Source organism: Aegilops tauschii, chromosome 3, assembly GCF_002575655.3.
Source record: "Aegilops tauschii subsp. strangulata cultivar AL8/78 chromosome 3, Aet v6.0, whole genome shotgun sequence".
In the NCBI taxonomy this organism is placed as follows: Eukaryota; Viridiplantae; Streptophyta; class Magnoliopsida; order Poales; family Poaceae; genus Aegilops; species Aegilops tauschii.
The window spans coordinates 472,767,081-472,789,389 of NC_053037.3; the positions used below are offsets into that span (position 1 = coordinate 472,767,081).

At 42.9% G+C, this 22,309-nt stretch overlaps 2 protein-coding genes across 2 annotated transcripts; one reads left to right on the forward strand and one right to left on the reverse strand.

Annotated features, from left to right (window-relative positions):
- Positions 1-230: 230 nt before the first annotated feature.
- On the reverse strand, positions 231-2,467 carry LOC109732655 (large ribosomal subunit protein eL36x). Its single transcript, XM_020291837.4, has 4 exons — positions 2,338-2,467; positions 2,088-2,207; positions 890-1,089; positions 231-449 (listed from the first exon to the last, which is right to left on the reverse strand). Exons 2-4 carry the CDS (start codon positions 2,187-2,189, stop codon positions 413-415), a joined length of 339 nt encoding a protein of 112 aa, XP_020147426.1. The 5' UTR covers positions 2,190-2,207; positions 2,338-2,467; the 3' UTR covers positions 231-412.
- Positions 2,468-7,102: 4,635 nt separating this feature from the next.
- On the forward strand, positions 7,103-13,427 carry LOC109732654 (uncharacterized protein At2g33490). Its single transcript, XM_020291836.4, has 10 exons — positions 7,103-7,431; positions 9,051-9,123; positions 9,285-9,362; positions 10,607-10,668; positions 10,787-10,855; positions 11,077-11,105; positions 11,184-11,391; positions 11,472-11,705; positions 12,050-12,103; positions 12,271-13,427. The coding sequence occupies exons 1-10, from the start codon at positions 7,321-7,323 to the stop codon at positions 13,162-13,164; spliced, it is 1,812 nt and encodes a 603-aa protein (XP_020147425.1). The 5' UTR covers positions 7,103-7,320; the 3' UTR covers positions 13,165-13,427.
- Positions 13,428-22,309: the final 8,882 nt, after the last annotated feature.

Below are 22,309 nucleotides of genomic sequence, written 5' to 3' on the forward strand. Positions count from 1 at the left end.
GGGGCATTAAGGACAAACAGGGCCCAAGTTCTCAAGGTCCTAAAGGATACAAAATCAAACCTGCTTTACTGCCCAGATCAATAAGGTCTGGGAAGAACATACGACCATCGCCATACAGATAGCTCGGATATTAAAGTAATAAAACAAAGACGCTTGATTTCTGTGAAGAAAAGGTGATAGGTATTCTCAAAATAGAAACCACCCACTAAGATAGTGCCAAAAACTCACGGTTTTACTCTGAACTCAGAATGCAATGTACTACCATGTTACTCCACTTGCAAATATAGTGTCGAAAATTCATAGTTTGACTCTGAACTTGAAATTGCCACAGGCTACAGACTACAGACTTGGCATAATATGGAAATACGGGGCAACGCATTGAGATAAATAGAATTTCACCAACATGCAAAATCTATTTCTTCTTGTCCGCAGCACCACCACCACCAGACCTACATGACAGAACAATGAGCTCATTCATATACATTATTGTTATAGGGAAAAAGAAATTACAGGAGCTATTTATGTTTCCTGATTGGTAGGACGAATGGACTTTGGTCAAGCAAAAGAAACAACTAAAGAACCACATAAAACAACAATGATTATGACCAAGGTTGCTCCATTGTCTACAGCACCATAGCACTGACATCTTCCAAGTTGATGCTGTTGTCTACAGCCTACACTACTTGCAATATAGAAAAGCCACTGGCTTGAAAAGGGGCATTTAAAAAACATTGTTGGAAGCCACCGAAGCAACTAGTGATCAACAAATTCATCATTCATGATGTAAGAGGACGAATTATCTAGAACAAAAAGGAAAATGAACTATAGGATAACATAGTAAAATAGTGTCCATAATATAAACTGCAATAATAAGACAGTGGTTACACACCTCATCTTCCTGAGGACACTTGACATCTCCTCCCTCTTCTTCTTTGCTCTCTTGTGAGTACCAAGCTTCCTCTTGGCGACCTTGAGTGCACGCTTGTCCTTTCCAACCTTAAGAAGCTCAGTGATACGCTTCTCATAGGGAGCAAATCCAGCAACCTCCCTAATCAAGTTCCGGACAAACAGCACCCTCTTGGTACCTTTCTGCAAAAATTGTCCAAGATAACAATGTAAAGAAAATACAAACTGAATAGACATGTACAAATTATTGAAAAAGCAGAGAAACATACAAATGCAAAGTTGACTTTGTTTTAGTTTCCCACAAGTTTTGTTAAAAATAGCCAACTACAATGGCCAAATAACTCAGTTTTGTTTTTGTTTGGGCATTATATGTCGTGTATAGATAGTTAATTTGCTTCAAAACTACTCCCTCTGTCCCATAATATAAGATCGTTTTTCAAGCTAAAACAGCTAGAAAAACGTTCTTATATTATGTGACAGAGCGAGTAGCAAGTTCTATTTTGAGTTTTAACATGACAAGCTAGTACTAATTGATTAAATAATATGCAAGGGATGAAAATACAACATGTCTGTATCAGTAATCAAGTCAGGAAGAATAGCCAGATCAACACATGAGCAACAATAGGAAATTAAAACTAAAGCTACGAGATGTTCAAAACTGCATTTATTAACACAGAATTAGAAAGTTGGTGTCAAAAAACGCTCTTATGTTATGGGACAGAGGGAGTACTTGATTAAGCTGGCACATTTGAGCCTGCAGGGCTAGCAACTTGGGAGTTCCAAGAATTACAGGCACCAGGCTGGCCTCAATATGTACATTCTCTTAGTCCTCAGTTTTGAGGGCTTTCATGTAATTGCAAGATACACGTCACACACTTAACCAGACAAGCTGGGACCTTCAGTAATATCAATCAAACTATGCTACAATGCTCTAACACTTAGAGCACTACCTCTTCTGGATCATAACTACAACAAAGATACACGTACACCAAGATAGTATTCAAACAAGCACAAAATACTGCAATGAATGTCAACATCTCACCAGCCTGAACACATGAATAAGCCTAAACAACAAGCAGAAGCCATCATAATATGCATGGGTAGATCAATTGCACAAGGAGACCAAATGGCAGAAAAGGAATGGGGAGAAACTAGGACAGTGGGGGTGGGAGGCTGCTTACCCCCTTCCGGTCGGACGGGCGTGGCGGCAGCTCGCGCTTGGTGACGACGTGGCCCTTGTTGATGCCCACGAAGAGCCCTGACTTGGGCTGCGACGGCGCCATGGCCGGTCTCCTGCTAACCTGAGAAGGGCGCAATGGAACAAGAACAAACCGGAATAATCAAACAGGAGCCCAGGTGAGGTGAAGGGCGATCTGAATCGAGGTTCGTGGAGGAGGAGGCGGCGCTTGGTGCGCGTGCTTGCTGGCTTACCTTGAGAATGGATGCGAGTTAAAACCCTAAGCCGCCGCCTGCGTCCCAGAAGAAAACCCTAGATTGGCGGACGCCCTTTTATATATGCTCGCCTGTGCGCGAGGCGAGGTCTCCCCTCCTCCTGCCAAACACATGGGCCTGGCGAGTGGGCTTGCTAGGCCTCATTTTGGTAGCTGGGTGATGATGGCTCATGATCGGACCGAAGTCACTAAATTGTTTCGGCCCCCTTTTTCTTTTTCTAGAGAAAGTCTGCCTTTGTCTCAAAAAATATATAGAAGGACTGTTTCTAGTTTTTATTTTTGATCTCTCTTTGTGATAAACCATTAGAAAATTCTACTACCTCTGATCCATATTAATTGTCGCTGATTTAGTACAACAAATTTTATATGTATTGTGCTCTATAATATTTTGAACATTGTGAAAGTTGTGCGCAAATACAGAGTCGTCATAATATGGCCTTCATATTGTTTTCATGCAAGTAGGTCCCATCTGTCATTGGTCATACGTTCTTTCTAGCCTATTTATAATAATTTAAAATAAATAATGAGCATATTCCAACAATTATTATTACAAACCATCTCTGAATACAATGAATAATCCAAATGCAACAAAATGCGATCAAACCAATTGTTCAAGTAAAAATAAAACAAGTTTAAAAGCAATTTAGATAGACTATCTCATACCTAGCTGCTAATGATGCTCAATGAGATCCTTCTTTCGGCTGATGATGTGAGGCCATGTCTTCAATCTTCCACTATGCCTCAACAAATGCTTGGATGTGGTTTGTGGTCCCGCGAGGCCTGGCGAGGTTGTCAATATCTTCATAGTCCATGGGGCTTGACATATCTCTCTCATCCTCTATGATCATATTTGGGTAGGGTCACAACATGTCATTATATTTGCAAGACATGCTTGTTCCAAAAACGAGCAAGCTCCCAACAATTGCAAACCTTGCTTGTAACACTCCAAATGCCCTCTCGTTGCCTTTCCTCCGAACTTCTTTCGCCCTGGCAAAATTCTTATGTTTCATGCTCTCAGGCTTAGAAATTGACCTCGCAAATGTTGATTGTGATGGATAGATGCCATGGGCTAGAAATTAGCCTTGGTCATATTGATGGCCATTCACCATAAATTTGCAAGGTAGAGAAGTAGCAGCAGCTAGCCATGCAAACGTATGAGATCTCTGCAAGAATTTCATGTCATTGTGAGATCCAGGTTACCCAAAGTAGCAATGAAAGATCCATATATCTTCGAAGGCAATAACTTCCAAAATTATGGTTGGATCTTTGTAACACCTAGTGAATTGACCGTGCCAAGACGCAGGGTAATTCTTCCACTTCTAGTGCATACAGTCAACACTCCCTAGCATCCTAGACCAGTCTTTTGCTTCATGCATCGCTAGGAGCATGGTTGTGTCCTCAACGTTCAAAGAGTGTCATCCATGAATTTGTAGGAGAGCATATGCAAGCATCTTAAGTGTCGCGGGCACCTTCTAGAAAGGGAAAAGCCCAGGAGACCAGCATCATTTCTTCGTTGATGGAAGAAAGGTTCGCTAGCATGCATGTCGTCGGCAATATGACGGAACAACCATTCGGTCATGTGGAAGCGACGCTGGAACAAGTACATCGGGAAGGCACAACCTGACACAAAGCAGTTGAGCATGAGGCGCTCATGGACAACGACTTTTCCCATGAAATGTCACATGACCAAGCCTAGGCGCTTCCTCTTCTCTCTCGTTGATGATATCCATTCGGCAACCATCAATATCACCTCATCTTCTTTGGCGTCCATGGTTTCACTATCGGACTCGGAGCTTGAATCTAACGCCGAATCATCAAAAACATTAGCTATGTAATCGGATCCATCTATTGAATCCTATGTCATCTACAAAAATTTATGACTAGCTAAATTATGGGAAAAGGTTGGGGGAAATTACCTCGGGCAAGTCGTCGAGGTCGCGTGGCGGAAGGAGTGATGTGGTCGGATGGCGGGAAGAAGTCATTGTCCTGCAGTGAAGCGTTGGAGGTCTAAGAACAGCACAACGGAGGCAAGAGGGTGTTGGATGTGGCACAAATCGAAGAAGGCGCGGGGATGTAAGCGGTGACGGAAATGAGTGTGCGTCTTGAAATGTCTGCGGCGCCATCATTTGGGCAGACGGAGCACACGTGATATCGCCTCGTTCAACCTCCAAATATGGAGTGTAACGCCCTGACCAAACTCATTGGTTCATCCCACCGGGTCTAGGCTATTGCGCATGGGATCTAGGATACCCACACAGACCAACACTAGTCTTTCCTGCGTAGTTTGTCCTCACTCTTGCGCACCTCGGATCAACATCCCAGTCAGCCACTCATCCTCAGATTACTGCAAACTAAGCGCGCTTAACTTTGAGGTTCCTTTGACGAAGGGCTCCCGAAGAAGAATGTGCACTGTGTTAATATGAGTATTCTATCATTTTTGTTAAGCCAGGATGTCGCATATACCCCTCCTCAAAGGAACTGACGCCTTCGTTGGCCCAACATGAACGTTCCCACTTGGCACACATCTGTGCGCACTAGTGCCAACATTCACATGTTCCCCAAGTATGCATCACTATCCCACACACGCCCTATGTGACCGCGAGGGTTGGCTCTGATACCAAGTGTAACACCCCCGCCAAACCCACCGGTTCACCCACCAAATCGAGGCCGTTGCGCCTGGGATCTAGACTGTCCTCATAGACCACACTAGTCTTTTATGTGCACTTTGTTCTCACTCGTGCGCACTAGGGATCAACTTTTCAGTCAGCCACCCATCCTCGGATTGCTCCAAGTCAAGCACACTTAACTTTGAGGTTCTCTTCGAATGGCTCCTAGAAAAGAAGGTATACCCTGTTGATATAAGTAGTCTATCATTCCTATTCAGCCAGGATGTCACATGGAGGCTCGCAGGTCGATACGGAGTGCCCTAAAAAAATATGGTGATGGGGGCTACACGACGACTCTGCTAGAGTTACTCTTACATGGTTCACATAATTATTTTCCTTGCACTCTGTGTGAATTCAGGCAATCTGAATGTTACATAAACATCCAAGCGACGTTTATACAACATAAGGAACATCTCTAAAGATACTAAGCTTCTTAGGATAGAGTGTTGTCCTTGCTTGTAGTTAGAAAAGCCCATGCCCCCCTGTACCAGCTTATTTTTTAGGTTTCCTTTCTTCTTAGGTCTATTTAGACTACCCACAGTGGAGTAACATAGGTAGTAACATCACACATATCTAGATAAAATAGATGATGTGGCAAGCAATAAATGAAAAAAGAGAGGCATGTGGTAACATAGTTAGTTACTACTAGTTTGAGTAACATCACACATATCAAGGCAAGATGAGTCTTTAGCCTAATAAATGAAGTGTTGCATGTTACCACACATATGTTACTCTCCACTATAGAGGTAGTAACATAGAGTAATAACATAGGCATGTTACTACTCTATGTTACCACCCATTGTGACTAGTCTTAATAGTTACGTGAGTTCCACCAATCCCTGGGATATGTAAATTTGTTTTTGTGATGTGTATAGTAGTGATACGTGCCACCAAATCTTGAAATATGCAAGTTTCATACTATCACAACATAAGCAATGCTCCTAATGCTACTCCTCTACTACCCTCTCCACCAAATTTCACGAAAATATAAATATATTAAGCCATAGAAAAGGGAAGTGGATTTGTAGCACCCGGGTGCTTCACACCCCTATACGAACATTAAATTCAAAAAAAATACCAAGAAATTTGAAAAAAAAACTGAGATTTTGGGATATCAAACCTGGGTTCCAGATCTACTCCCGTGTAAAATTTCGTGAAAGAATACCAGAAAACGTATTCGTGGCAAAAAGACAAAGATTTCCTATGTACAGAAAAACGGTTTGGATGGATTTTTGTTCGGACAGTATTTCCTTCTCCACGGATACGTTTTCTGGTATTTTATTCATAAAATTTCACACGGGAGTAGATTGGGAACCCATATTTGATATCCTCAAATTTTAGATTCTCTTGAATATTTTTGGTATTTTTTAAGTTTAATTAATATTCGTATAGGGATGTGGAGCACCCAGGAGTTTCTGTGTTTTTTTCATACAAAAGTGTCTAGCTTAATAAGCCTGAGTTGCAAAGAACGCTTAGTAAAGATCAACTGTTGATCAACAATATACGCACGGAAAAGTAGGCTCCATAGAGAAGAGCGGCGTGAGTTCGGTTCAAGTAGATATCAACGAAAATGGAGTCTCATAACATTTAAAAGCACATAGCCCTTTACCTACTTTTCGCCGGATAGTATTTTGCATCATAAAAAATCTGAAAAAATTGTGCATATACATATACATGTATAGTATGTACGTATCAAGATCATATCGGTGATCCACACCTTCAATCTCGTGAAGTTTGATGCAGGTTGGTTCATAGTGGTGAAAATCGCCGGTGCATTGCAGCCAATCGTCCGGGCGAGAGGGAGGAGTCAATGCCCTAGAGCTTGGCGCGAGGTGTGTAGGTCGACACCAAGGAGGGTAGCGTCGACCTCATGTGTCTCCTTCCTGTGCATTTCCCGGGAGATTCATGTTGAGACTCTCGTGGACCATATACGAAAAGTAGGTGCGAAAAATAGAAGGGAGAAATAAAATTTATAGGGTATCATGTTTTTATTTACTATTCTTTTTTAAGTGATTTTATTTACCATTTACTATTCAGATTTCACTTATATAATTGTGAGCCCTCCCTGCTGCTATATGTACAACGGCCTGCCAAGGGTAGGCGAGCAGGAGTCACCGGGCTTTGGTTTGGCGCTGGGAAAGACCCCTCGTGAGTCAGTTTCCTACCCCGGTCTTACACAATCGCCAAAGAAGAACAAGAGACAGACCCGAGAGACAACCATATAAAGCCTCTTGATCAATACAGAGACTGATCAATTCCCCGCGCACAGCGTGGCGTCTCGGAGGCATCGGCCGGAGATGAAATCACCATTGCGGAGGCTCCGGGGCTTCGGCCACCACTACCCCAAGGAGCGGAAGGCGCACGCCCCGCCGCCCGCCAAGCTCGACGAGCTCGCCGAAGCTGCCCAGGTCCGCCCGCTCCATCTCCTCATCCGCCCTTTTTTCCTTTGTGCGATTTTGGGGTTTGTTTCCGTGGTTCCTCGTGAAATCGGCGTCAAAATCGGATCTCGCCTGGAAATTTGTGGTCTTCCCGGGCGCCTTTTTTCAGGAAGAGTGGGCTGTTCTTATTTGTTATCATCAAACTATAGTATTTTATTTTCTCAATGAGCCTGGAGGGATGGAGCCAATCGTCATTTGATTTTATTTCAATAGAAGGTGATCCGCATGCAAAATTGAAATATGGTCATTCCTGAGAATTTGTCATGTACTGTCCATGCATCAATCAGTCCATGAATCATGATCAACACTATGATACAAATGTTTCTCCATTAATTGAGAGATTAAGTAATCTATACGAGCCACCTTTAGGATAAAAAATGTTTGAGATTGCCTCACGTTGATGCAAGTAGGAATTTCTTTTCATAAAAATATCTTCCAGTAGGTAGTTTAGTTGTTAGGCTCTAATCCATGACAAGGACATGCAACTTCTCTGCAGTTGCCTTTAGGTATTTGTGCAGAAGCCCTTTTTGTCTGGTCAAAGTCTATGGATGGAAGCGTCGACCGGAGAAAGTTGCTACAATAAAAAATGCCAGCCTTTAGACGTAATTTTGACTCAAAATTTCAACAAAGAGTGCATTATCTTGACCGGAAGTAATGTGATAGATAAAGGTCCATAACTTAGCATCGAAGTTTCTTTCTGTCATAGCTATGGGAGCTTATATTCAACAAAAAAAACATCATGCCATTAATCTATGAGAGATATTCCAGTTCTGATACTTTGCGGGTCGTTGATGCGGCAAGGACGCTGAATAGACATAATCTTGACTGGATAAGCTGTTTGGACTTGGGATAGTGACGTTATTTGAGCACGATTTAGATGTCGTAATCATGCTTACTGTTGCAGCTGTTCAGTGATTCTGGCTTGGGTTGAACGGCGTCATAGTGAAGTTATGATTTCTGAATTCTAGAATATATATACAACCTAATCTTAAATTATTATTGTTCTACTTCAATATGATAAGGGATAACACTGAATAACACCTTGAAATGTAACCTTGAGCAGTCAAATTATCTGATGTAGATATCTTAAATTCTGTTGTTCCTTACGAGGGATGATACTGAATAACACTTTGAAAGGTATTCTTGGAGGGGTTCAGTTATCTGGCATAGGTATCTTACATTCTGTTCTTTCACATGACGGATAGCACGGAAGAATACCTTGAAATGTAACATTCGAGTAGTTCACTTTGACACAGGTAAAAATAGACTAATGTGATGCAACCATATCTTCTGTTCACTGAATAGTGATATTATAATGGCTGAAACTGCCACGCTACTTGGTTCTCGAGACAAGGCCCCCGGAATCTGCAACAATCTGATGAACACAACCAACACAAATTATTTATAAACTGATTACAAATTTATAAGAATTATATCCCTTCATTCAAAAATCACGTGAAAGCCCCCTATTTATTGCTGGCCCACGGTTAAACAATGCTACCATTTTTAGTTTGGTGAAGAGCAGGGAACTCATCATTCTGCAATCATGCATTTTGTGATACTGAAATACATTTCGAACTTCACTGCAGGATGTGGAACAAATGAGGAAGTGTTATGACGGCTTGCTTTCAGCTGCAGCCACTACAACAAATAGCGTCTATGGTACTTACTGTTCTACTCCCTCTGTAAACAAATATAAGACGTTTTAGGTCATTAAGTAGTGACCTAGTCTTACATTTGTTTACAGAGTAAGTAATACTTAAGAAATTGATAGCTTGTTTGTCGATGCCACCCTTCATTAATGGGTTGAATGTATTATGCAGAGTTTTCGGAGGCTTTGAAGGAAATGGGAAGTTGCTTACTTGCAAAAAATGCACTAAATGATGAGGATGATGATAGTGGTGAGTTGTCCACTAGGCAGATTATCGCAATATATGGTGTAAAACATACAGTAAAAACACATAAGCCTTGGGTTTTGATGCATTTATAGAAAGAAGAATTTGTACAAGCCCTAAGAAGGGCACACCCGGTAATACAACACGATGCACTAGACACTAGGCACTGCCTCACCGCAAGCACTCTCACGCTTGCCATCGCCAATTTTCCTCTGACTTAATCATGTCGAGGAGGCGATCTAAGCTGAGCTGAGCGTTGTCGAAGATGATCGTGTTGTGGTGCTTCCAGATGCACCAAACCACAAGCATGATGGCAGAGGACGCTCCCTTCCGAGCCGAGGTTTGGATGGAATGGCAAGAAAGTCCACGAAACCCACCCCCTCAGTTGGGTGGCGAGTCGTCAATCAGATCCAGGAGAGCACCTCAGGCCACACCGTGTGTCAAAAGGAGTAGCTAGAGGGGAGATGGGTCATCATCTCCTCAGACTGGTCACATAGCTCGCAACTCAGTGTGTATTGTAGGTGGCGTCGCACAACAAGGCGCTCAATGATCCAACAACGGTCCTGGTAGGGCAAGCCACATGAATAAATGGACCCTCAGAACAACCCACGGCTTCTAGATAAGCCTCCAAGAGTGAACTGACCACTCACTGGGAAAGGGTGTCGTAGCAGCTCTTGGACATGTACTGGGCGTCTGAAGTCCAATGCTATAGGAGGACGCCCGAAGAGGTAGACAACTGCATTGTCTGCACCATCCGCCAGATCTGGACGTACTGCCATAAGGCCAGGGGACGCAGGGTCCCTCCTATGTTCGAAATCCATCTCAAGTCGGTCATGGCATCTCCAAGGGCGGAGGGGGTCAGTGCACACTGGATCGGTGTAAAGGAGGACGCCCGAAGAACTGAAGGCCGAGACCCCTCCAAGGGCGGAGGGGGTCGGTGCACATTATGCACGAGTGAGGATAAAGTGTGCAGGAATAATGACCAGTATTGGTTTATGGGGTGAGTCTAGATCCCGCCAGTTGTTATTCCTGATGGGATAGGGAGTCGTATGCCGTGTAAGTTTCTAATTTCTTTAAGGCTTGATCTTTCATGTATTGATTGTGCTACATAGTTCAGGTACAACTTCGTTTTTCTGATTTTAAGATTTCAAGTTCTGACCGTCTAAGCTAAATTAGACTGGTGTTTATTTGTGTAATTACTGCTCTCTTTAAGCATTTCGCCTTCTTTATATTAATTCAAAATGTTGCAGGCAGAGTGCTGATGATGCTTGGAAAGGCCCAGTTTGAACTAACAAAGTCCCTGGATAACTATGTAAGCCTTTTCCTATTAAAATATGTTTCTTTTTGCAGGAACATTTGACATTCATTAGATTTGTTTAATGCAGTTAGAATTTATTATCTGCTGACATGCTTCAAAATTTGCTTATCAGCGTACACATATCATTCATACAATCACTACCCCGTCGGAATCTCTTCTCAAGGAGCTACAAACCGTGGAGGTTTGGCATTTAAAGTTTCCTCTACAACCTTTCCACAATTCGATACACTAGTTTGAATATTACAAATGTTATCCACACCTCCACTAATATTTCTTAACTTCTACAAGACCGTAAATCCTCAAATTTGTTCACAGGAAACATCTGTCATATACAGAACAAACATCTAAGTTTACATCAATTTTTGACATGGTATGCCTTTTGTTTTCTTCACATTGATGCAGGAAATGAAGCACCAATGTGACACGAAAAGGTTTTAACATAACCAACATGATCTTATTTTGCATTCATCATTGAGACTCGTCTTTTAAAGTGTTACCTTTTCATACAGGGAGGCGTACGAAGTCATGAGGGCATCTTATGGACAAAAAGGACAGTCAAAGAATTCAAAAGTCGAATCATTTTCTGCAGAACAACTGCAAGATTCACTTGTTGAATACCAAGAGGATGCAGCGTTGTTCATATTTCGCTTGAAATCGCTGAAGCAGGGGCAATTCCATAGTCTTTTAACACAGGCTGCTCGCCATCATGCTTCTCAGGTGGGCTAACCCTTTCTTTCATTGTGTTCCTGACAGTGAGTGGCACATAACCTAACTAGGCACATTGCTTGGACATTCAGCTAATTTTTTTCAGGAGAGGACTCAAGTGCCTTGAGGCACTTGAACCCCATGTAAAAACAATAGCTGAGAAACAGCACATTGACTATCAGTTCACCGGCCTTGAGGATAATGAATCTGACAACGATGGCTCCAGCTCTTACCAAGAGACTTGTAGTGATGACAGAGAACTGAGTTTTGACTATGAAATAAATGATAGGGACCAAGATTTTATTGCTTCGAGAGGTTCAATGGATGTAAGTCACCCGGTTTCTATGCGCCTCACACTTTTCCACAATGTCACTTCCTCATATCTAGAGCTTCCATTTTATTACATGTATAGCAATATATTCCTGATATTAATATTTCGCCGCACATGGTGCACAAGTAGCAAATATGTAAGTAAGCTAGTTGTAACATTTGAGCTAGGTTAATCTCCAACCACATGGTGCAAACATATAATATCATTGTTGGTACGATTAGAATAATATTCACCTTGGTGATATTTCGCGTACATTAATTCTAATACTTCAACATTATTTATTATATGTATAAATATCTATCTTGTAGCTGTTTAATTATATCTGCTTTCTACGTACAGTTGGATAAAGGAGACCTGAGAACTTCCCCAACGCCAATAAAAGAGATCAAGCAGGTGAGCTTCCACTTACTAATGCGCACTTGTAAAACATTGCAATTTCCTAGCCGTGTCCATATTTATAACTTGGACAAACAGACCTATACTACTACCATTTACCAACTTAAAGATCGTTCTGTGTACATACTCTGAAGTTTTTAGTATTCCTATCTGCTCATATGCAGGAAGAGGTGAAGCTACTGAAGGCAGAAGCTGTAGCTCCACAAGTGAAGCCTGAGATCATCACACATTCAGCTCCAATGTTTGCTGACAATTTTGTCGATCAAACAGAGAGGCTTCGGCAAATCCGGCCATCTTCAGCCCGGCACTCATACAAACTCCCAACACCAGCGGATGATGACTATCCCAGATCAGCAGCTATTCACAGGTCTCATCATTCCGTGCATTTTTTCGAAAGTAAAGATGGCGCTGCAGCCAACTTGTGGCATTCATCTCCACCGGCGAAAGATTACAAGGCGAGCACCATGCATAGTGGTCCCATTAAACTGCCATCAAACTCTGATTTTAGTAAGAAGTTAAAGAGAGAGTCCTGGTCTGGTCCGATTCCAAGCAAAGCAGGATCAAGCAAGCCTGATCCCAAGTCATCCATGGGCCGTCCTCATGCGATGATATCCAAGTCGTGTGTTCATGCTAGGCAGCCGTTGCCAGTTTCACCCAAGATGTTCCCACCTTCAATAGTATCCCCCAAAATCGATGAGCTTCATGAGCTGCCTAGGCCTCCGGCCAATGTTGAGCCCCTCCGGTCTTGTGGTCTAGTTGGCTACTCCGGTCCTTTGGTATCAAAGCGCCAAGCTCCTACGGCACCTGTCTGTGCCTCGCCAACAGCGTCGCAGACAGCCTCGCCGCTTCCGCGGCCACCTGCTTCCTTGGCTCGCAGTTTCTCCATACCCTCGAACACCCAGAGAACACCCCTCATTACAGTCAATAAGTTGCTTGAGGCCAGAAGTAGCAGAGAGAGCAGTGAAATTTCCTCCCCACCACTCACTCCGTTGTTTTCTTCTACCAGCCAACACAAAAAACAACTACAGGCAGCACTCGGAGAAAAGGGTATGTCATAGATCATGTCTTCCCATTGCACCTATTCCAGTATTGCTATTGCAGCGGTAGTCGCAGATGATTTACAATAGCTTATCTAACAACCATCATCTATTGTTGTACCGCAGAATCCTTGTGACAACTACTTGCCAATTGTGTATTGCTCTTAGACAATTTTGATGTAATTAGTGGTGTATTTTAGGTTCTTGTTCATAATATTCTATCACTTAAGCGTTTGTCTTGTGAAATGAAAGAAATAATACCGTGAAGCAATTTACCATGATTATGTATGGTGGCAGTTCTTTGTATCTCTTGGCTCAGTTATCTACATTCTGCACTAATTTCTAGATTAGACTTTTTGTGTGAGTTTCTTCCTCACTATTTCTTCAGATCCACCTTAACGCAAAGCCTCTGTGTTTGTTCATATAGGGTGTGTTTGGTAGCCTGCACAATTTTGGTATGGTTGTTCCTCCGAGATATGCTAAGTGTAGACATAGTGAGTACATATAATTAGAGTTGTTTGGTGGACTGTATATGTGTTAAGAGGGAGCACAGAGCATGTTATTGCAGGGTTCTTAGGAAGCACCCGATTTGTCACACTAGGGTGAGGGTCGAAGGTCACAACTTGACAAAAGTTTTCAGAGTTAATTGCAAAATAACAAAGTTGTGCTAGGTGGGTGTCAATTAATTTGGATTGGAGGAATTTGACACGTGTGACGTGCGTGAATGACTAGCCAGTGTGGCACACCATGAGGCAGGATAAGGCTGAGTTGTCTTGCTTTTGGACTAAATTATACCCGCGAGTTTAATTCATATACTAGTATTTTTTACATTTTAATTGATGTATTAAAGTATTCTCACAAGGCAATTTCATGCAGTTTTTGCCCAACAAGTTTTTTAGGCAAATGTGTGTACTATTAATCACAAACAAGCAGAATACAATGAACGAAAGTGGATCTGACGAGAAGGGTCAAGTGATGGCACATGTCTTTAGAAGTTTGTAGGGAACCCCATCTAATAAGAAAATAAAATTACAAAGGAGTCCTTAGGTAATCTTGTGTATGCCATCACCGCCCCTATCTATCGTCAGGCTCGGAGGAGAGCCATAGCCAATAAGGGAGTTGCGAGTCTATGAAGAAGCCCGATGTCGGTAGCGCATCACCGGGGAGCCACCGTCAGCCATCTGCATCGTCAAAGTCGAGCGCTGATTTACCACCATCAATCCTCAGGACCATATCTCAAACCACCATCTGCTCTCATCTGTCGGTGATGTCGACAGGGATGATAACCTTGGGGAAAGACATAAAACCGTCGACCAGAAGGATCGATGGAAGACTGAGCCCACTGGCTCCTCGACACGACCATGGACGATGTTGAGGTGGGATTGTACTCGGGCATTATTCTTGGATGCATTGTTGTCATTATGGCCAGAGGCAACGGCGCCCACACACGAAGCTGCCTACCCATGGGTTGGGACGAATCGCCGGGGTCCCCAACCCCTCTAGTCACGGGAGTAGACGATGGAGATAGGAACCGACTGTTGGAAATATCAGCACCTTTTCGATTAGACTAATCCACGAGTAAACAGTAAGCATGACAAATACGGTATGCAACTCATACTGATACCTAAACATGTGAGCACGTATAGTACATAGAAATGAAGCATCTATGAACACATCATATACGGCTAGCACATGAATGAGTAAACAAGGGATGTACAAATTATACCTAATGGTTCGCCAGGGCAACGCGACAGTGTCAGCAACAGCCTCGGTGTCGTTCATGGCCTTCTTCTTCGCGGTGTCGTCTTCGACCTTGGTGTCGATGCAGGGGAAGTAGTGGAAGCAGAGGAGGGCGGGATGGATCGGGAGCAGTCGCATCGAGATACTCCCCAAAAACCTTATTGTCGTTCTCTCGGGAAGGATATCGAACGACAGGGTTCCGGAGGCACCTGCTTTCCCGACCAACCGTGCACACGGTCGTCGGGATGGGCTCGCCGGAAGTAGCACAGAGAGAGGAAAAATAAGGCTTGGCTTGGCTCGGCTCATTCACGCAAACCACGGTGCGTGAGTCGTGACGAGGTGAGGCGGGCGGCGGAGGAGGAGGAGCGCGTGTGTACAACTCCTCTTCCTGAGCTCCCAATGGCATGTGGTAGAGCAGCCCTTATAAAGGGGTCTCGCTCTTACTACTATAGCAGTATGGTACTAAATTTCCCACCACTTTCCATGCACCTAAATGGGTCTTAGAGGTTAACCAGGGATTATTGTCTTATATGGGCCAAAACCCATCTATAATCTAACAACCCCCCACCAGATCTCGAGGCACATAAGTTTGTCAACTGTTCCAAACAATGTTTGATATACCAGAATTTTCAGTGGAGACTGGTAAGTTGAACTTCCACCTAGAGCAACAAGATTAGACTTCTTCACAACCGAACAATGGACTATGCCTTGAATTGTCAGTTTAGCTTGCAGAAGTTTCACCTATTGTTAGCTGATACGCCTAAGGATAAACCCCACTAGTGGAGCTTATTAGTCATACTCCTTACCTTCTCATGAGCTTGCTAGAAATCGCTCAATCTCATATACTCTGACCAGTAAGGATGGCAATGGGTAGGGGTATGGGACGGGTAGAGCAATACCATACCCATACCTGTGTAGTTAACCGGTACAAAATTCTACCCATACCCGCACCCATGGGTATGAAACTTTATCTGTACCCATACCCATTGTGTACCCAACGGGTAGATCAAACAGTACACACGTTATTCACAATTTTACATTCATCTCTAGCACATTTGACAAAAGTACATTGATCTCAACTCAATAACAAATAGATGAGAACATGACAATTATCTCAATTCATATTGACAATTGGTGACAACTTTAACATAGGTTCACAAGCTCGCGACACAACTTTATTGTAGGTACACTTGTGAAGCATGGGTAAGGTACACTTGTGAAGCATGTCAATATAAATTGGTAGGGTATGGGTATATTTATGGGTAAGAAGCTAACCCGTGCCCTACCCATGACTTAACGGGTAGGTATGGGTACTACCCGTGGGTATAAAATTGTGCCCAAACCCTGCCCATGTGGGTACGGTATCCGCGGGTACCCATACCCATGGGTAAAATTGCCATCATTAGTGACCAGCAGAGCTCACATAGGTGTGTTCCTCCAAAGAATGCTCTGTAGGGTAGCATCTTGCTTACACAAGCTTTAGAACACATTAAGACGTAAGTCAGCCTGCCTTACAGATTACGAGAGTATTGCATCTCTAACGGATTGAATTAGTAAGGATACTCTCCTTAGTTGACTGCTAGATTGTTGCCCAGGTCCTAATTCATGGGTTCTCCGATCACATAGGTTGGGTTACCCCCATGGCAACTTATGTGGGTCTCATGCCCATCTCCCTCGATGCATTTTCTATCACAATCCATGATACCCCTTTCGTAAAGGGATTAGCCAGATTCTTAGCCGTTTGGATGTAATCCAACGCTATTACTCCGGAGTTTCTAGAATGTCTGCCAGATTTTAATATTCTTCTTATGTGCTTCATGGATTGCATGTTGTCCTTTGAACTTTTAGCCTTGGCAATCGTTGTTTGGTTGTCACGGTTCATAACGATAGCCGGCACTGGCTTATCAACCACTGGCAAATCCATCAGAAGCTCTCGAAGGCATTCTGCTTTGACGCATGATGTTGATACGTCTCCAATGTATCTACTTTTCCTAACGCTTTTCCTCTTCTTTTGGACTCTAATTTGCATGATTTGAATGAAACTAACCTCGGACTGACGCTGTTTTCAGCAGAACTACCATGGTGTTGTTTTTGTGCAGAAATAAAAGTTCTCGGAACGGAACGAAACTTTACGAGGATTTTTTATACAATAAAAGAGAATTTCTGGAGCCAAGAACCATCGGAGGGGGGCACCTGGGTGGGCACAACCTACCAGGGCGCGCCCCCCTCCAGGAGCGCCCAGGTGGGTTGTCCCCATCTGGTGCCCGCAGACCCTGAAACTGACGCTATAAAATCACATTTTTCCAGAAAAAATCAGAGAGAAAGAATTATCGCGTTCCAGGAGACGGAGCCGCCGTCACCTCCTGTTCTTCATCGGGAGGCCAGATCTGGAGTCCGTTTGGGGCTCCGGAGAGGGGGATCTTCGATCTTCGTCATCACCAACCCTCTCCATCGCCAATTCCATGATGCTCCCCACCGGGAGTGAGTAATTCCTTCGTAGGCTTGCTGGTCGGAGAGGAGTTGGATGAGATTCATCATGTAATCTAGTTAGTTTTGTTAGGGCTTGATCCCTAGTATCCACTATGTTCTGAGATTGATGTTGATATGACTTTGCCATGCTTAATGCTTGTCACTTTGGGCCCGGGTCCCATGATTTCAGATCTGAACCATTTATGTTATCACCATTATATCTAGGGACAATTGCATTTTTGCCCCTAGTTGGAACCTACCCACGGGTTTTGCCCTTACTTTTTGACTCTGCTCGGTTTTGCCCTTAGATTTTCCTCCGAGGTCGCCCGAATGCCCTTTGACCCTTTGACCAATACTTTGAAAATTCATAAAAAAATGATTTGAACTCAGAAAAATGCAAATAAGATATCAAAATGTCCAGATAAACATTACCTTTATGTGTATGTCATTTGCATTCAGGACAAAAGTACCGTTTAAACAACCTAAGGTTATTTATGTTATTAACATTACTATAAATAAAAAGGTATAAAAATACTTTTTTCAGGAATAAAAATTACATGCAAATGTAGGTGACATTTTCTGAACATCCTGATATCTTATTTGCATTTTTCTGACTTCATATCAACTTGTGATGAATGCTCAAATGACTTTGGCCATTATTTTGAAACTTCATAACAAGTTGATACGAACTCGGAAAAATGCAAATAAGATATCAGGATGTTCAGAAAACGTCAGTTGCATTTGCGTGTAATTTTTATTCCAGAAAAAGTTATTGTTTATACCATTTCATTTTTAATAATTTTAATAACATTAATAACCTTAGGTTGTTTAAACAGTAATTTGGTCCTGAATGCAAATGACATACACATAAAGGTAATGTTTATCTGAACATTTTGATATCTTATTTGCATTTTCTGAGTTCATATCAATTTGTTATGAATTTTCAAAGTATTGGTCAAACGGTCAAAGGGCATTCGGGCGACCTCGGAGCAAAATCTAAGGGCAAAACCGAGCAGAGTCGAAAAGTAAGGGCAAAACCCGTGGGTAGGTTCCAACTAGGGGCAAAAATGCATTTGTCCCTTATATCTATGTTCTATATTCGGTCTTGCAAGTTATAATCACCTACTATGTGTTATGATCCGGCAACCCCGGAGTGACAATAGTCGGGACCACTCCCGGTGATGACCGTAGTTTGAGGAGTTCATGTATTCACCGTGTGTTAATGCTTTGTTCCGGTTCTCTATTAAAAGGAGGCCTTAATATCACTTAGTTTCCAATAGGACCCCGCTGCCACGGGAGTGTAGGACAAAAGATGTCATGCAAGTTCTTTCCATAAGCACGTATGACTATTTACAGAATACATGCCTACATTATATTTATGAACTGGAGCTAGTGTCGTATCGCCCTAGGTTATGACTGTCTCATGATGAATATCATCCAAAAAAATTACCGATCCAGTGCCTACGAATTTATCTTATATTGTCTCTGCTAAGTTACTACTGCTGCTATTACTATTGCACTTGTTACAAAACTACTGCTATCACTGTTACCATTACTATTACTGCTGTCACTATTATCAAAACTATCATACTACTTTGCTACTGATCACTTTGCTGCAGATAATTAATCTCCAGGTGTGGTTGAATTGACAACTCGGCTGCTAATACTTGCAAATATTCTTTGCCTCCCCTTGTGTCGAATCTATAAATTTGGGTTGAATACTCTACCCTCGAAAATTGTTGTGATCCCATATACTTGTGGGTTATCAAGACCTTTTTCTAGCGCCGTTGCCGGGGAGCATAGCTATATTTGTTGAGGCACTTGGGATTGTTATCAATTTACCACTATGAAGCATCTAAAGGATGCTAAGACTAAGATTTTTCCCTCTAAGACGAGGGGAGGTAAGGAACTGCCATCTAGCTCTGCTTTAGATTCACCTTCTGTTATAAGTAAACTTGCAACACCACCACATGTTATCAATCCTGATATGTCACAAGTTATTGATGATGCTACTTCTGCTATGAATGATGCTTATGATGATGCTAGTATCTTGCCTGATGATGATGTGCCACTAGGTGAATTTCTTGATGAACAAATTGCTAGAGTAAGACAGCATGATATTGTTGAAACTGATGATGAGCTAGAAACTGAGAATCTTGAAACACCTATTAGAACTAGCCCTCCTAGATATGAATTGCCTAAGGTATCGGAAGGTTATGTTATGAATGAGGAGACAAGTAGAGATATTCTTGCTTGTAAGGATAGAGATGATCTAGAGAAATTATTATGCAGGTATAAAGAAAAATCTCTGAATGCTAGAATGAAATGTGATCCTAAGTTTTCTACTTCACCTATCTTTATTGATGATAAGGATTATGAACTCTCTGTCGACCCAGAGTTAATTACTTTGGTTGAATTTGATCCTTTCCATGGTTATGAAACTGAAATTGTTGTGGCACATCTTACTAAGTTGGATGACATAGCCACCCTTTTTGCTCATGATGAGAAAATTCACTATTACTATATCCTCAAATTATTTCCGTTCTCATTAAAGGGTGATGCTAAAGCTTGGTACAATGCTCTCACTCCTGGTTGTGTGCGTAGTCTCCAGGATATGATTTATAACTTCTCTGAAAAATATTTCCCTGCTCATAAGAAACAAGCTACCTTGCAGGAAATATTTAAATTTGCGCAAATTGAAGAAGAGAGTCTCCCACAAGCTTGGGGGAGGCTTCTCCAATTGCTTAAGGCTTTGCCTGATCATCCTCTTAAGAAAAATGAAATACTTGATATCTTCCATAATGGACTAACCGATGCTTCTAGGGAATTCCTAGATAGTTGTGCTGGTTGTGAAGGAAATATGCCCTAGAGGCAATAATAAAGTTGTTATTTATATTTCCTTATATCATGATAAATGTTTATTATTCATGCTAGAATTGTATTAACCGGAAACTTAGTACATGTGTGAATACATAGACAAACAGAGTGTCACTAGTATGCCTCTACTTGACTATCTCGTTGAATCAAAGATGGTTAAGTTTCCTAGCCATAGACATGAGTTGTCATTTGATTAACGGGATCACATCATTAGAGAATGGTGTGATTGACTTGACCCATCCCGTTAGCTTAGCACTTGATCATTTAGTATGTTGCTATTGCTTTCTTCATGACTTATACATGTTCCTATGACTATGAGATTATGCAACTCCCGAATACCGGAGGAACACTTTGTGTGCTACCAAACGTCACAACGTAACTGGGTGATTATAAAGGTGCTCTACAGGTGTCTCCGATGGTACTTGTTGAGTTGGCATAGATCGAGATTAGGATTTGTCACTCCGATTGTCGGAGAGGTATCTCTGGGCCCTCTCAGTAATGCACATCACTATAAGCCTTGCAAGCAATGTGACTAATGAGTTAGTTGTGGGATGATGCATTACGGAATGAGTAAAGAGACTTGCTGGTAATGAGATTGAACTAGGTATTGAGATACCGACGATCGAATCTCGGGCAAGTAACATACCGATGACAAAGGGAACAACGTATGTTGTTATGCGATTTAACCGATAAAGATCTTCGTAGAATATGCAGGAACCAATATGAGCATCCAAGTTTCGCTATTGGTTATTTACCGGAGATGAGTCTCGGTCATGTCTACATAGTTCGAACCCGTAGGGTCCGCACGCTTAACGTTCGGTGACGATCAGTATTATGAGTTTATGTGTTTTGATGTACCGAAGATAGTTCGGAGTCCCGGATGTGATCACGGACATGACGAGGAGTCTCAAAATGGTCTAGACATAAAGATTGATATATTGGATGACTATATTCGGACACCGGATGAGTTCCGGGGTTCACCGGATAATTATCGGAGTGCGGGAGGGTTATCGGAACCCCCCCCCCCCCGGGGGGGGGGACTAATGGGCCATCATGGGCCTTGTGTGAGAGAGAGGAGGGGGCCTTGGGGCTGGCCGCCCCCCTGAGGAGTCCGAATTGGACAAGGAGGGGGCGGCGCCCCCTCTTTCCCTCCCTCTCTCCCTCTCCTTCCTTCCCCCTTCCCCCTCCTAGTTGGACTAGGAAAGGGGGAGTCCTACTCCTACTAGGAGGAGGAATCCTCCCCTCCTTGGCGCGCCCTAGGGCCGACCGGCCTCCCCCCTTGCTCCTTTATATACGGGGGCAGGGGGCACCCTAGAACACACAAGTTGATCATTGATCTCTTAGCTGTGTGCCGTGCCCCCCTCCACCATAATCCACCTCGGTCATATCGTTGCAGTGCTTAGGCGAAGCCCTGCGCCGGTAGCTTCATCATCACCGTCATCACACCGTCGTCCTGACGAAGCTCTCCCTCGACACTCAGCTGGATCAAGAGTTCGTGGGACGTCACCGAGCCGAACATGTGCAGATCGCGGAGGTGCCGTACTTTCGGTACTAGGACCGGTCGGATTGTGAAGAAGTACGACTACATCAACCGCATTGTCATAACGCTTCCGCTTACGATCTACGAGGGTACGTGGACTACACTCTCCCCCCTCGTTGCTATGCATCACCTTGATCTTGCGTGTGCGTAGGATTTTTTTTTGAAATTACTACATTCCCCAACAGTGGTATCAGAGCCAGGTCTATGCGTAGATGTTATATGCATGAATAGAACACAAGTGAGTTGTGGGCGATAATAGTCATACTGCTTACCAGCATGTCATACTTTGATTCGGCGGTTTTGTTGGATGAAGCAGCCCGGACCGACATTACGCGTACGCTTACGCGAGACTGGTTCTACCGACGTGCTTCGCACACAAGTGTCTGGCCGGTGTCAGTTTCTCCAACTTTAGTTGAATCGAGTGTGGCTATGCCCGGTCCTTTTTGAAGGTTAAAACAACACATACTTGACGAAAATTCGTTGTGGTTTTGATGCGTAGGTAAGAACGGTTCTTGCTCAGCCCGTAGCAGCCACGTAAAA

What these genes read in the sequence shown, in the direction of transcription:
- LOC109732654 (XM_020291836.4), top strand. Translation starts at nt 7,321, where the DNA reads ATGAAATCACCATTGCGGAGGCTCCGGGGCTTCGGCCACCACTACCCC. An exon ending in TACAACAAATAGCGTCTATG is followed by an intron (nt 9,124 to 9,284) that starts GTACTTACTGTT and finishes TGTATTATGCAG; the next exon opens with AGTTTTCGGAGGCTTTGAAG. An exon ending in CACCAATGTGACACGAAAAG is followed by an intron (nt 11,106 to 11,183) that starts GTTTTAACATAA and finishes CTTTTCATACAG; the next exon opens with GGAGGCGTACGAAGTCATGA.
- LOC109732655 (XM_020291837.4), bottom strand. Translation starts at nt 2,189, where the DNA reads ATGGCGCCGTCGCAGCCCAAGTCAGGGCTCTTCGTGGGCATCAACAAG. An exon ending in GCCCGTCCGACCGGAAGGGG is followed by an intron (nt 1,090 to 2,087) that starts GTAAGCAGCCTC and finishes CAATTTTTGCAG; the next exon opens with AAAGGTACCAAGAGGGTGCT. An exon ending in AGTGTCCTCAGGAAGATGAG is followed by an intron (nt 450 to 889) that starts GTGTGTAACCAC and finishes TCTGTCATGTAG; the next exon opens with GTCTGGTGGTGGTGGTGCTG.